Here is a 14,149-nt window from a genome sequence, read left to right on the forward strand (position 1 = left end):
CGACGAAATAATGAAATTAATATTAATTGTAATCGTAGGTGTTGGAATTGGCAGCGTAAGCAGAATTGATTTTAATAACTTGCTGCCTCTGCCGCCAAGTCAAAGACGAAGTATGTATATTATATGGTTGCTTATGGCAATTTTATTATTTCAGAAACTAAGAAAAATGGCTTACAGTTTATTAGAAACAGTTTTGTGGCATATTTTAAATGAATGTAACTACAAACTCGTCAACACTGTGGAAATTATACTTATTTACTCCATGCATAAAGCAACGATGTATGTGAAACATGATATCAACATGAAAGTGATATGTAAACTTATGTGACGAAAACGACAGTCAGACGGATACAAGGCGAAAAAATCAAAGATACATGAAAATATACGGGTAGTAAAAATACACGACTCGTGTAAAACATACGCGTGATAATGATATAGGTACGTGTTGGTTATATTTTGGGTGTAGTTTACTTTTAGTTTTTTCTATAAATAAAACTTGGTTTTCGTGGATTTTTTATTTTATTTATTTCATTGCATGTTTGAGAAAAGCACTATACATACCTCGGCGGGAAATGGGGTTGCCCGCGCTCAGACCTATCCGACCTCGCTTCGCTCGGCCGTCTATATGTCTTCGGCCGGCAACCCCTTTCGTCCCGGCCTCTGTAGTAATGTACTATTATATATGTGTATATATTTACGTATGTATATTTATTTATTTATGTATAATATTACTTATGATGCATATATAATGTCATATATTATAGTTTAGTGTTTTTTTTTTTCTTTCCAAATTTACTGTAACAGTATTCTGAGCCTGCACCAACTAGATCTTTCGGTTTAGCCCATGGTTGACTGGTAGAGAATGCCTTCAGGCATTAAGTCCGCCATTTGTACTCTTCATTTATTGTGCAATAAAGTATAAATATATAAAAAAAAATCCTGCAATGTCATTCTCTCCTGGTACTTTTACCTTCTCAGCTTAGAAATATGACATACTCTTTATATTTAGACGGTTCTGGAAGCTTCGCTTGGTGTTTGTATATTGTTTTAGTATTTCTCTTGGTGGGTCATGTTCTTCTGGTACTTTTAACGCTGCTATAAGAGACTTATTAATTTGTTTTGGTATAAAATTGACCATGCTTGTGCATGAGTCCGTTTATCCGATGGTAATGTGAACTTTCTAGGTTGTTCTGTGGTTCTTGAGTGCTTCGCTTGGGGATTTTGTGTCTTTTTGCTATGAATAATGGTTCTGGAAGCTTCGCTTGTTGTTATTCTGTGGCAAGTTTTGTCTTTTAGAGATTTCTTTAATTGTTTTTGGCATAAAATTTACCATGCTTGTTCGTGAGTCGGTCAATCCAATGGTAAAGGGATCCCTGATTGTTTCGCTTTGTGTTATTGCGTGGTTTTATTGTCTTAATGTTCCTCCTGCTATGTCATTGTCTCCTGGTACTCTTAGTGCCTCAACCGTCAATATAGTTTTAGCGATGGTAAAGGGACTCATAGATGGTCGTGGAAGGCTTGGTGTTTTTGTGTCTTATATTGTTTTAATGTTCCTTCTGTTATATCATTTTCTTCTCTGGTATGTATATTACTACCTCGACAATAATTCTTATTTGTCACTGAATGATTTTCTCTCTTCTTTGTCGTCACACTCTTGTCAGAGTGGTCGTGGTCGTCATATCAGGGCCGGTGGCAAGCTTCACAATCCGTCGCCATTCCTCCCGTACTGTAGCCCTTCTTGTACATACATGGAGTGGTTCATTGAATGATTTTCTAATTAAACATAATGTCCACAGATACACAAGGAGCTACACCGCTTCGTGAAAGAGTGCCGTCGGCCTCGCGCACCGCGCTGGCTACTACGCTCCGAGTCCGTCACTGAGGACGAACCAGAAGGGACCTTCGCTGAGATCGACTATCCTGAAATCAAGGTAACATAACTAACTTTACTTCATTGGCGGTATATTTGCTATACCTTCATACAGTGGATCTACAAAGAGCTTCGTGACGTGCGATTCGGCCCCACTTGCCGTCGGCCTCGCTGAGATTGACTATCCTGTGATCAAAGGACAAACTGCAACACTGGTGCACCTTATCTCGTTGCCTTAAGGTTTACTTTAATTGTGTCAATGATCGCCTTTGTTATCTTCTGACACCTACATTCTAGTGCTATAAACAGAATGTTATTTATTGGATTCATTTTTCACAGACCCAAGTCTCGATAGAGGAGCTCCTAGGCTCCCCCCCACCGCCGCCACAACCCCGGGTCGAGCACGAGCCACACACCGACGAGGAAGCCTGGAGCGCGGCGGTTGCTCGCGCTATAGTGTGCTTCGCGCGCTGCTGGATGCGATTTGTTTTAGAGCGATGCGAGCGCGGCCGCGGCCGGAGGCCTAGGTTAGTTTACTTGCTTTTATATTCTAGATACTAAAATGAAATTGGTCGCAGCGAGTTACAGAGAGTGAGAAAGGGTCATATTAGACAGAGACACTGCGCTATCTATGCCCCAGTCTCAGTAGAAGAGCTCCTAAACTAAACTGTATACATCGCACACATGTAAAGGTTAAATGCTTATGTGAATTCTTCATGTATGTTTGCAGCTGTGTCATAAAACTTCTTTTTGTCAGATGGGCGAGTCAAGGGCTAGAGTTTCTAATGCTAGCATGCGACCCTTACAACACGAGGCATCTCAGCGATGAAGAATTCGAGGTATTCTGGATTTTTTTTTGTGATTAATTTTAAAACAAATGATGAAGAAAGTGATATTAACTCTTAAAGCACATAAGTATACTAAACCGCGTAAAAAGATTATAATTATAAACTTTTCTCATGGCTTTGTTGTGTTCATATGTCTTTGGATTTGTTGATAATGTTACGCCGATATTTCAGGAGCTGAAACATCTAATGGATGGTTGCATTTCCCACGTGATTGGGTCGCGCGGCACGACCAAAGGTTCGGACTCCGAGCCCTCACCGCGGCCCCGACATCGGTTGCACGTGAGTACTCTACCACACAGTACGTTGTTACAAATATACTCATGATATCGTTTAACTGTGTCTCTTTCTCTCTTAGTAATCATCATTCTGTTTGATAAGCATCTATGTAGTGTTAGTAGATTAATAATTGTATTTAGTACCTTAGAGTAGTTAACACATTCAACACCAAGAACCCGACTGTCGGGTACACTGTTCGTAGCGACTACGCGCTACATACGACGAAACCGTGGCTACGCGCTACGAGCGTAACCCGTAGCACTTAGTGGTATTGAATGTGTTAAGTGTAGTATATTTCTGTTATACATGTTTTAGTGAGAGCTATTAAGGAAATAAGTGAATGCCCTTAGTGTGTCTCTGTAAACTTATCTCCTGCTCAATTAAAAAACTCACTTTCCAAAAAAAAAAAAATACTGGGCGTACAAACAAGAGATGTGATGTAGAGTTAATTCTAAGAACTAAGAAGAGGTCGATCGAAATCCTCACCTCAGTTTCCTTACTTAAGTACTTCCAATGGCGCGACAAATCTCTTCTAATATCTTCATCCAATGGAGTCCCAAGTAACATTTTAGTCCTATAATTTTAGTTTTTATCGCTAAAAGCTTGTATAGACGTCGTATTAAGGTTTCAGAGTTGACCACCTGTCGTATAAAAGCGCTTGGCAACACCTTTTTGCTCTATAGGCTTATACAGCTAATATATTCTATAAGCAATTGATGTAAAGGTTTATTTCATCATTTTATAGAGCCGTTATAGGCGTGTACTATAACAGGTTCAAATATAACCACTATAGAGCAATATTACTGTATAATAGTATTTGGAATCACTTTTATGCAACTAATTTGCGCTATTAAGGTTCCCTGCCAAGCCGCTATAGTTTTGTGTTTTAACAGTGACAAAAACCCAACTATACAACGATTTCAGGATATAGTGGCTTTAGAGATCACTGCTATAGTACATAATACTTTATTAGTCATATGAACACTATTATAGAACTGTTTTGCTCTATAGTAGCGTTTTTGGGACATATTTATAGCATTAAAAAGCGCTTTAGTAGTTTTTAAATCCCTATTATATCTCATCGCTGTAAACGTCACAATGACTCTTTTATATCACAAAACTGTTGTATAGTGGTTTTGTTTTTTCTTTTAAAAGACAACAGCGTTATAGTTGAGTTTTTATGTCTTTTATAAACCGAGTTAGATACATAAAGGTAGAAAACGACTACTTGTAAATGATCAATTTGATCTGTAATGGCTACTTATATCTTGCTTATATAAGTTCAGGCCTAAGCCACATAATGTGGTTCCGTACAAAATATTTTTATATTTTAATGAATTGATAAAAAAGACCCCAGTGATATTAGTGACTGTAGGTGAGATTTATCATCAATGATAATACAAGCATAAAATCGTGACGGTTTAGATATTTATCGACATCCATTATTAGCACATTTTTTTACCAATCACACTGAAAAAGGAAACAACAGTAATGACTACATCTAAATTAAAAAAAATTCCTATATCTTTCTAAAGAGTTTGTAGGTGTAACTGGGTCAAAGCAAAATTCTTTTGGAACCCTAATTTTAATCATGATGGCGGTGAATAGTTCGTCGTAAGTTCTATAGTTAGCCTATAAAAGCGTCGGATTTACTTATTGGCTGTATAGTAGTAACTATGGTGAATATCATAATATTTTATTAAATTATTTTATTAAAAACATAAATAAATCGAGGGGGCATTTAAAATTCCTCATTAAACTAATACTATTCTAACGGTAAAACTTCCGTCCCATATACTTTTTGCACTAAGGACCGAATTATTCGACATCTAAATGGCGCATATTAATATAAAGTCTTTACTTATCACCATTTTACTTAGTACCGTTTTTTGTGAAGTAAACACAACAAAACCACTCACAACAGTTGTTGGTAAACTTGATTGCAAATTTCGTAGTAAAGGAACTATGAATTCTACAATAGTATAAAAAAGCACTATAATACAATTTCAAATACTACTATAGTATAAAACAAGCACTATAATGGAATCTCAAATGCCACTATAGTATAAATTAACTCTATAATGGCGTTACTGACAACAAATTAGCACAAAAGTGATCATCACATCACTTTTATAGACCTAAAACGTCACGACTGACACTGCTACACGTCTACTATATTACTGAATGGCACATAAGATGCGCCATTTCGGCTTTATACAATCTTCTTTGGTCTTTTATAGGACCTTAGGTGGTATTTGGGAAACGTTCTATCGACTACTATAGAACCACAAATTGTTACTTGGGGTTGACCGGTCGAAGTATTTAGCAGATGGCGCCAGCATAACTTGCCCTGTTAATCCCTAGAAATGTCTCAATTTATTGTTATTTTAATGTATTTTTATGCCCAGGCCTTTAAGCTAAATCTCATAGAAAAAGGGGCAAGCTATGATGGCGCCATCTATGCAAAACCTTTGACAGTTGTCCCTATTGTCGCGATCCTTTGCGACTTTCCTCCTGTTGATTTACTTGGTCATCCTCTGCGCAGTCTAGCATTCTATTTTTCCACAATATTTTATTTCTTATGTTACAGAGTCCATTGCCAAGCCAGACGGGTGCTCCCAAAGAAAGCTTGACGCCATCGACGCCGCCGGGAGAGCCCGAGGCGGCCCCGAACTTCAACATAACTGACCTACATGGTAAATTATATTACTTACTCTTCCTCTTTGTCGTCATACTCTTGTCAGAGTGGTCGTGGTCGTGATATCAGGGCCGGTGGCAAGCTTCACAATCCGTCGCCATTCCTCCCGTACTGTAGCCCTTCTTGTACATTCCTGGAGTGGTCCATTGAGTGCATTTTTGACTAGGTCTGTGACGCATTGGTGACCTACCGCGCTTTGTGCCTTCAACTTTTCCTTGCACTACAAGTCGTTCCACAAATGTCTCGACTTGTAATATGCCAAAAGGAGTAGTATTAGGTACTTATTAGTTACTTACTAATTTTGTCCACGGAAAAGTCTTGAAATTGCCCACACCTCCCATTTTATTCTCATCTTCTTCTTAGTGTCGTCCCTAATGTTCCTTCTGACCTTGCAACCCAGAAGGGGTACCAGGCTTCATTGGGACTAGTCCGGTTACCTCACGATGTTTTCCTTTTTCACGACCCTTTTCTATTTTTTGAAGTGAAAACTTTTTTAGCGGCGCTGAGCACTTTTTGAGGTGGGGAAAAAATTGTAAACTCGATTCAGCGTAACGCGTAACGTAACGCTGACGTCATGTGTCACGGACAATGTTATTCACCAAAGAACTTTAGTCATAACGTATCATAATCAGGTCAATTATTTAAAACTGGACTTTTATATTAAGCAATAAAGCTCAATGTTCTAATCTTGTACGGGCTGAAATACGAGGATCTCACAGTTACATTCTAACTTTATATCACTCAAATATAATTCAATAAAGCTACATCTTGATGAAAACGCTAATAAAAGTGAACTCTAGTACTGGTGAATAAAACTCAAAATATCATGACTAAATATATTTAGATGCGAGGTCTGCAAGGTAACTTTACAATTTCTATTCGAGTTTTAAACAATTAACGCTACAAATTTGAATTTCGAATTTTAAACAAGATCACTGACCAGCAATTTCGGAACTAAAGTTTTTCAATAGAAAGGAGGATGGGTCAATTATACATAGTGCTGCAGACATTTGGGACTAGTCATTGAGTTTTCACTTCTGTCGGCACTCCCGGAGTGCAACCCGTTGTTTTTTCTTATGCAGAACTTTAAGGACTAAGGTACACTGTACTCTTTTAAAAATCGAATTTGTTTAAAGAACAAAAGCTATCGGAGCATTCCACGGGCTGTCCCGTACAAACGCATTTTATTTCGTATATTAGAACTTTTTTTCGGTGTTTTAAGCAGACGATTATTTTTCTGGTCATATTTTTGACCATTTGTTACAGAAAAAGAAACTCCTATACCTGCAAATCTTCAGAAAACTCGGGTTTGTACGGGACAACGGTAGACAATTCCATGGAATGCTCCTATCACCTAGGTTTTACTCTCCATTAATTTTAATATTTTCTTTCAGCTCGCACGAGAAGCGTCATGGAAGCGATAAAGAAATTAGACATGTCCCGCGACGCGGCCTTACGTTCGATGAAAGCTGTTGGACGAGTCGCCGAACCGGCCGTGACACACGACTACGAGCCGCGAGTACGACAGGTCACATTTAAATGGCAGCGTGGACTTAAAATCGGCGCTGGCACTTTTGGCAAGGTTAGTCAAGAAAAAAAAACTACGAATATTACGAAAATATATATTTCAACGCCCACTTGATCTGTCAAAAATGTGACTTGTACTTATTTTACTATGATGGTTGCAAAGCGTAGGGCCCGCTTAATAGTAAGTAGATTCCATAGCCTATTGATGCTTGTAATACCAATGGTGTCACAGGCGCGCTCCTTAAGCTAATGTCGGACCAAACTAGTTACTATACATATATTATTATACTCTTTGCAAACTAGTTCTCCATGGTATTTGCAATAGCAAACTGTAAACATGTCAAATGATCTTTTCATATAAATGTCAAGATATGAAAAGATGACGTGTTTAATGATATTCTTCTATTCAAGTCGGTGTATAGTTAGCTTAGACGGACTATATGCAAAGTCTCACTGTCTAGACAGAAAGGTAAAGGTCTCTTAACCACTCTATGAGTAATGGAAGCGACCAAACAACTAGGCTTGTCGCGTGACTCTGACCTACGTTCGATGTGGACGTGTGGCCGAACCGGCCGTGACAGATGACTACGAGCCTCGAGTACGACAGGTCACCTTTAAATGGCAGCGTGGTTTAAAGATCGGCGCTGGCACTTTTGGAAAGGTTCTACATCCTTACCAGTGGCGGCGCGTCCATAAAAGCCGATTCCCACCGGCTTGCCTGTTTTTGGACTTTTGAGCAGAGTTGCAAAGGAAATATGTAAGCCAAATTAGCCCCGGCTTGCCTGTGGATATGTTTGACGCGCCGCCACTGATCCTTACTTAACCTTTTGACCGTCAAAGGCGTCAACTGACGCGCGCGGCTACAGCCTAATCAATCTTGGACCATTCCGACAAGGTTCACGACGGGAAAGTGTTAAAAGTCATGGTTTTGTCGTCTTATGACTCCCTTACACGACACTGCAGCAAACTTCTTCACTTGGCTAAGATTCTACTAGCTCTCGTTCCGTCTATTATGCTTGGTACGCACTACTACCGTCTGAGGCGTTCTTGGCGCCCAAAAAACCTTGTAGAATACATTTAAAGTTTTTACTTCAGGTCTGAGAGGTCTAGAGGACGTATATAGGCTGAATGACTATTTATTCTATTATGCTTTAGGTCTATATATTACAGATTACTTTTAACTTTTAAGTATTATCAGGCGTGGCTGACTCCGCGATTTCGTCGCGTAGCAACAAGTAGCTACAAGTACATCCGTCCCACACCAATTTTGGTGTCTAGCAATAGGCCGCGCGTGGCGCTGTCGCCACCTGCGCACTGTCCTAATCGTAACAGACGCGTCTTGTTAGAGAGTGAATCTTCTGTACCTAGTACTATTATTTATTCTGTGGTATTACATATTTAAACTTCCCATTCCAGGTGTACACCGTAGTGAACACGGAAACGGGTCAACTTCTCGCCATGAAAGAAGTGAGCATCGCCGCGGGCGACCGCCGGGCGATGCAGCGCGCGGCCAACGAGCTCCGCGTGCTCGAGGGGGCGCAGCATCCCCATCTAGTGCGGTACTACGGGATAGAGGTTCATAGGGTGAGTAGACAATAAATGCCCTAGTATTATCATAACAGCTGGTATATATCGGTGACGAGCAATGCCGCGAGCGGCCAATGAGATGAGGGTCGAGGGAGTCCAACATTCCCATCTAGTGCGGTACAGAGGTTCATAGTTCATAGGGTACGTGGAAAAGTAAATACCATGCCAAAGTCTTTCTTTCGTTTAAAAAATCTGGTAATAGGCCGTAGTAGTCCCGAACCTCACTATAATAGTCTGCAATTCGAGACCTATCTGGTCCCGACTATATCAGACTATAGACCCTGATGACGATGGTTGTTGTCTAATATCTCCCTTCGCTTTCATAACATAATACTAGATAATGACCTTGGCGATTTGGAATTTTCGAATATCCGACTATAATATAAAAAAAAATATTATCAACTTTAGCAGTCTAGAATCCTGCGTGTCTTTTAGCCACCTATAAACAGACCACCCATTCCTTCATATTTTGATTTGTGGGCGGCCGCAGACTATGACGTCTAATGACGTAATGACAATCTCGTACCCGACCATAACAGACTAGATTCTGATCATAGCATAATCTAAAAACTAAATTATTTCAATAATTTAATATTTTCAGGAGGAAATGCTGATCTTCATGGAGCTATGCGTGGAGGGTTCTCTAGAAACCCTGATCGCAACATCTGGCGCATTACCTGAACAAACAGTACGGCGGTATACAGCGCAGCTCCTCAGCGCAGTCTCAGAGTTACACGCGAGGAACATCGCGCATAGGGATATTAAGAGTGAGTGTTATCAACCTATAGCAGTTCTTAGATAAACCTTAGAGCATTTAATAACCGGAGTCGCCTTTATTAAGAGCTTACCCCTCTGCCGAAAAACTTGCACAATTGTGCAAACTTTTGTATGGCTATTTATACGTTACGTACAAATCATGTAGAAATATCAATACATTTGACGTCCCCTCCCCCGCAAAAATCGGCAGACTGTTTTGTACAGAAAATGACAGCCTCCAGTTACTAAATGCTCTAAGATATAAACGCTAAGATAAAAGATATAAGAGTTTTTTTGAAGCACTATGGTACTGGTCATCAAGGACTGTTCTGGTAAATATTCGCTATAATATTTTTCATAAAAGAGTTTGACGTCAACCTATAATGTAACACAACCGTAATGTTGTAAATTTACTCTACCTTATCGGAAATAATTTTAAGTTTATCTTGTGAACAATTAAGTTCTACATTTGCTAAAAAAACGTGTTACTACACTTACTGCCGTGAGTTCCGTTTCATATAATGAATTATCTTCCAGGTGGCAACATATTCTTGATGAACGAAGGCCACTGCCTGAAGTTGGGCGACTTCGGGTGTGCGGTCAAGATCCGCGCCACCACCACGGCTGCGGGGGAGCTGCAGGGATACGTCGGCACACAAGGTAAATAATTATCTCTACAGGTAGGGCGAAACTTCTAAATTTTATAAAATCCAACATGCAACATCAATACATCATCCATTTTGGAAATGTGATCCCGAAAAGCTGTAAATTTTTGGCAAACTCTAATTAATAAATGTATATGTCATAATTTTAATTTGTCTTGGCTGCCGTATATGACATGTTATAGGATGGCTTTACGTTAAATATACGAGAAGAGTAACAGTATATCTTTTGCAGCATACATGGCGCCTGAGGTGTTCATGAAGTCGGACGGGCACGGGCGCGCCACAGACATCTGGTCGCTCGGCTGCGTCGTCACAGAAATGGCTTCAGGCAAAGTATGATTATTTTAATATTGAAAATAATACGAGTGTTCGAGAGTGAAATTATCTCGGCTGATATTGATACCTATTGTTAGTTCTGTTAATAATCAACTAAATATGGAATACTGAGAGCGCTGGTGGCCTAGCGAGAGCGCTGGTGGCCTAGCGGTAAGCTGGAGGTCGCGGGTTCAAACCCCAGCTCGTACCAATGAGTTAATCGGAACTTATGTACGAAACATCATTTGATATTTACCAGTCGCTTTTCGGTGAACGAAAACATCGTGAGGAAACTGGACTAATCCCAATAAGGCCTAGTTTACCCTCTGGGTTGGAAGGTCAGATGGCAGTCGCTTACGTAAAAACTAGTGCCTACGCCAATTCTTGGGATTAGTTGCCAAGCGGACCCCAGGCTCCCATGAGCCGTGGCAAAATGCCGGGACAACGCGAGGAAGATGAGAATGAGGTTGGGTACTATTGATATTTCATCCATCCATCCATCCATCCATCCATCCATCCATCCATCCATCCATCCATCCATCCATCCATTCATTCATCCATCCATCATCATCATCATCATCATCATCCATTCTAACAGTCACATCAAATTTGAGTATCTAAGCCTCTCTTAATACCAACATTTAATTCCGCTCGTTGATTATACTCAACAGAGCCTGAAAAAGCCTAAAAAAGTAAAACTAATTTCTCTGTTACAGCGACCGTTCCCCGAATATGACAGCAACTACCAAATAATGTTCGTAGTCGGCATGGGCGGCCGACCGGACATACCCGAGTCACTCTCCGAAGAAGGACAACAGTTCTGCTTGCTCTGTCTCACACACGACCCGGACAAGCGACCGAAGGCTGAGGCCCTCAAGCTACACCACTTCCTCATGGTGAGTGCTAAAAATATCTTATGTATTTAATGAGCGTTTCTTTTATTTTTTGCCTTTTTTATATATTGTGACCTTTTTTGCTACTTTTGTGTTATTTCTAGTCAGGATCCCGAGCCCTTTTCATCCTTATAGGAGAAAAAAGTGTCCTAAGATTTCCATACATTTTTCAAACTTTCCTTTTTGTTACCGCCATACAAAGTATATGGGGAAATGGTAACACAATAGGAAAAAAACTCTGGGACATTTTTTTATCCCATTAGAATCGAAAGAGCTCGTGATTCTGCGTAGAAATAACACAAAAGTGGCAAAAAAGGTCACAATATATAAAAATGGCAAAAAAGAAAAGAAACGCTCTAATAAAGATGATAATGGCCGATTTGTGTTATGATATCGAATTTTCATTTTCGTATCATTTTCAATTAAATTTTGTTAATAGATAGAGTTCCACATACCTATATCCTAAAAATCGTCATTTCTTAGGTTGGTATACCACTTGTCCAATTTCTTGGTCCAATGTGCATTGCGTCCACTCTCTCACTAAGCAAAATATGAGATGCAAATACACATTGGACAAATAAATTGGACAGGTGGAATACCACACTTCCGGTAGGTACGGAAACGTATGGTATTTTCGTAACTCAACGGAAAATTACATACGTATTTTTCAGGACAAGTTTTGATTTCGTATTTTTTCCGCCCAGAATGAGGAGCTCTTTTTAAATCAGTCAAATTTTATTTAATCTAAAGAAAAAAAAATGGACAACAAAGTAAAAATCTGCCTGTGATAAATGTTTGGCAGCGTTTTATAATAATCATACACTAGAAGTTAATTATCTACATGTAGAAGTATGAGTACAACTTACAACACTTTTATGGGTTAGCACTTCAAATACCTAAATTCATTATAATCAAAATTTTACTTAATAATTTACAAATTACTTAAGATGTACCTACTTTATAACAAAAGTTATCGCTTCCGGTGCAAAAGTGCCCCTAATGCTCACAGCATTACCGACAGCGTCTGCACCAGAAACGATTCGGAGCGGGCGTTCTCTCCCTTTTGCCTAAGTTTTTAAACCTATAGTGTATTAACACAGTGCTAAAACGAATTTGTTCTTATTTCAGGTGAAAAACGACGAATGCTTCGAATGCCAGCCGGGAAAGTTCCTATAAACCGCGATTTCGACCTGCTATCAAAAACTACCATCACGTTCATAAGGGTACGGCCTTGTGGCGAGCGTCCAGCGGAGCGTTCGAGTAGGCGTGCAGCGTGGCGTCGAGCGCCGAGCTTCACAACTTTTCTACAATTAATAGAAACATTAAAATATTAGGAAAAGGTATTTTTAAAACTACTTAAACGGAAGTATGAAAATGAACAAATGCATTTATAGTTGTTTTTTTTAGCAATGGACTTTTCAATTATGAAATTTAATTTTTATATATGTAGTAATATTATCTATATGAATAATATCGATGAGCTTAGTCTTTAGGTCTCAATGGTTTTATTATAGTTAGTTATCTCATTTTTTATGTGATTTTAAGCGTAAATATTATAACAATATTATGAATTCAATATATTTTTGACTAGATAAAATTCAGTGTTGTTTTGTAAATTTGTAGCCATGTTACGAGTATAACATTAGTATAATACATGAAATTTAAAACTTACCAAAAATTTAAGGCCAGAACTGTTTAGATTTTTTTAAGATATATGATTCATTTATTCTATTATAAATCTCTGATTCAGTCACACATTGCTTTAGGGAATGACATATACGTTGTTAGGACGTTAATGCCCACTTGCACCATCCCACTTACCCGGGGTTAAGCGGTTAAACCGTTAACCTAGTGTCAAATACTATGGGTAACCATGGCAACTCCAGGTTTAACCGGTTAACTCCGGGTTTGTGGAATGGTGCTAGTGGGCCTAATTGTTATATGTATATACTTGTTTTATCTTGGACGATTGAGTAATAAATAATTAATCAAAGTATGTTGTCGTTTTATTGTGATTATCAGTATTTACGGTCGGGATCAGATATATCAGAGCGGCTAAGGTGCTCACAAATATCTGAACATAGTTTCTATTAGCAACCGTTAAAGTGCAAAAATTACGAAAGATCCGTGAGTCAATAACATATTTGCTGCAGCCCGCAGTCTGAGTGGGTCCGTCAATGTGTGCTTCCGTTGAAGAAACTTCTCGCTATGGAGCGAAATATGACGAGCAATTTTCGACTTACATGAGTGACCCGATTTGATGTACTTAGCGCCACTTGCACCATCCTACTAACCCGGAGTTAACTGGTTAACATATTCATTGCCACTAAGTGCTACGGGTTACGCTCGTAGCGCGTAGCCACGGTTTCTCCGTATGGAGCGCGTAGTCGCTACGAACCGTGTAACCGACAGTCGGGTTCATGGCCCTGAATGTGTTAAACCGATATATCTAATGGCCATTGTTCATATAAATGCAAAAGTCTTAACTGCCCCTTGGTGGACCTTACGGTCTTTTCAATAAGGTTCAATATAGACAATGACTTAAAATTGAAATTGTAGTGAAATGTATGGGAATAAATAAAACCCTGATTCGTTAATAATATTTATTGAGAGCAACATTCAATTGACATTTGACATACAATCTACTGATATGCTTAGTTACTTGCGCTAACAGAAATGCTAGTCGCTTAGGGGAAACTGGGGACACTTGGTTC

General features: G+C 39.2%; 2 protein-coding genes across 2 annotated transcripts in view; one reads left to right on the forward strand and one right to left on the reverse strand.

Annotated features, from left to right (window-relative positions):
- LOC134806167 (mitogen-activated protein kinase kinase kinase 4) overlaps positions 1–12,927 on the forward strand; it is a 42,610-nt gene extending 29,683 nt beyond the window's left edge. The window contains 12 exon segments of the mRNA XM_063779457.1: positions 1,797–1,931; positions 2,210–2,397; positions 2,628–2,709; positions 2,890–2,997; positions 5,585–5,690; positions 7,087–7,274; positions 8,636–8,803; positions 9,408–9,573; positions 10,100–10,222; positions 10,460–10,560; positions 11,259–11,438; positions 12,564–12,927. Coding sequence (XP_063635527.1) covers positions 1,797–1,931; positions 2,210–2,397; positions 2,628–2,709; positions 2,890–2,997; positions 5,585–5,690; positions 7,087–7,274; positions 8,636–8,803; positions 9,408–9,573; positions 10,100–10,222; positions 10,460–10,560; positions 11,259–11,438; positions 12,564–12,611 — 1,593 coding nt within the window. The 3' untranslated portion in view covers positions 12,612–12,927.
- LOC134806161 (high-affinity choline transporter 1) overlaps positions 1–14,149 on the reverse strand; it is a 357,022-nt gene that overhangs the window by 102,353 nt on the left and 240,520 nt on the right. The gene's annotated exons all lie outside the window — the stretch shown is intronic.

The sequence above is a fragment of the Cydia splendana genome, chromosome 2 (assembly GCF_910591565.1).
Source record: "Cydia splendana chromosome 2, ilCydSple1.2, whole genome shotgun sequence".
In the NCBI taxonomy this organism is placed as follows: Eukaryota; Metazoa; Arthropoda; class Insecta; order Lepidoptera; family Tortricidae; genus Cydia; species Cydia splendana.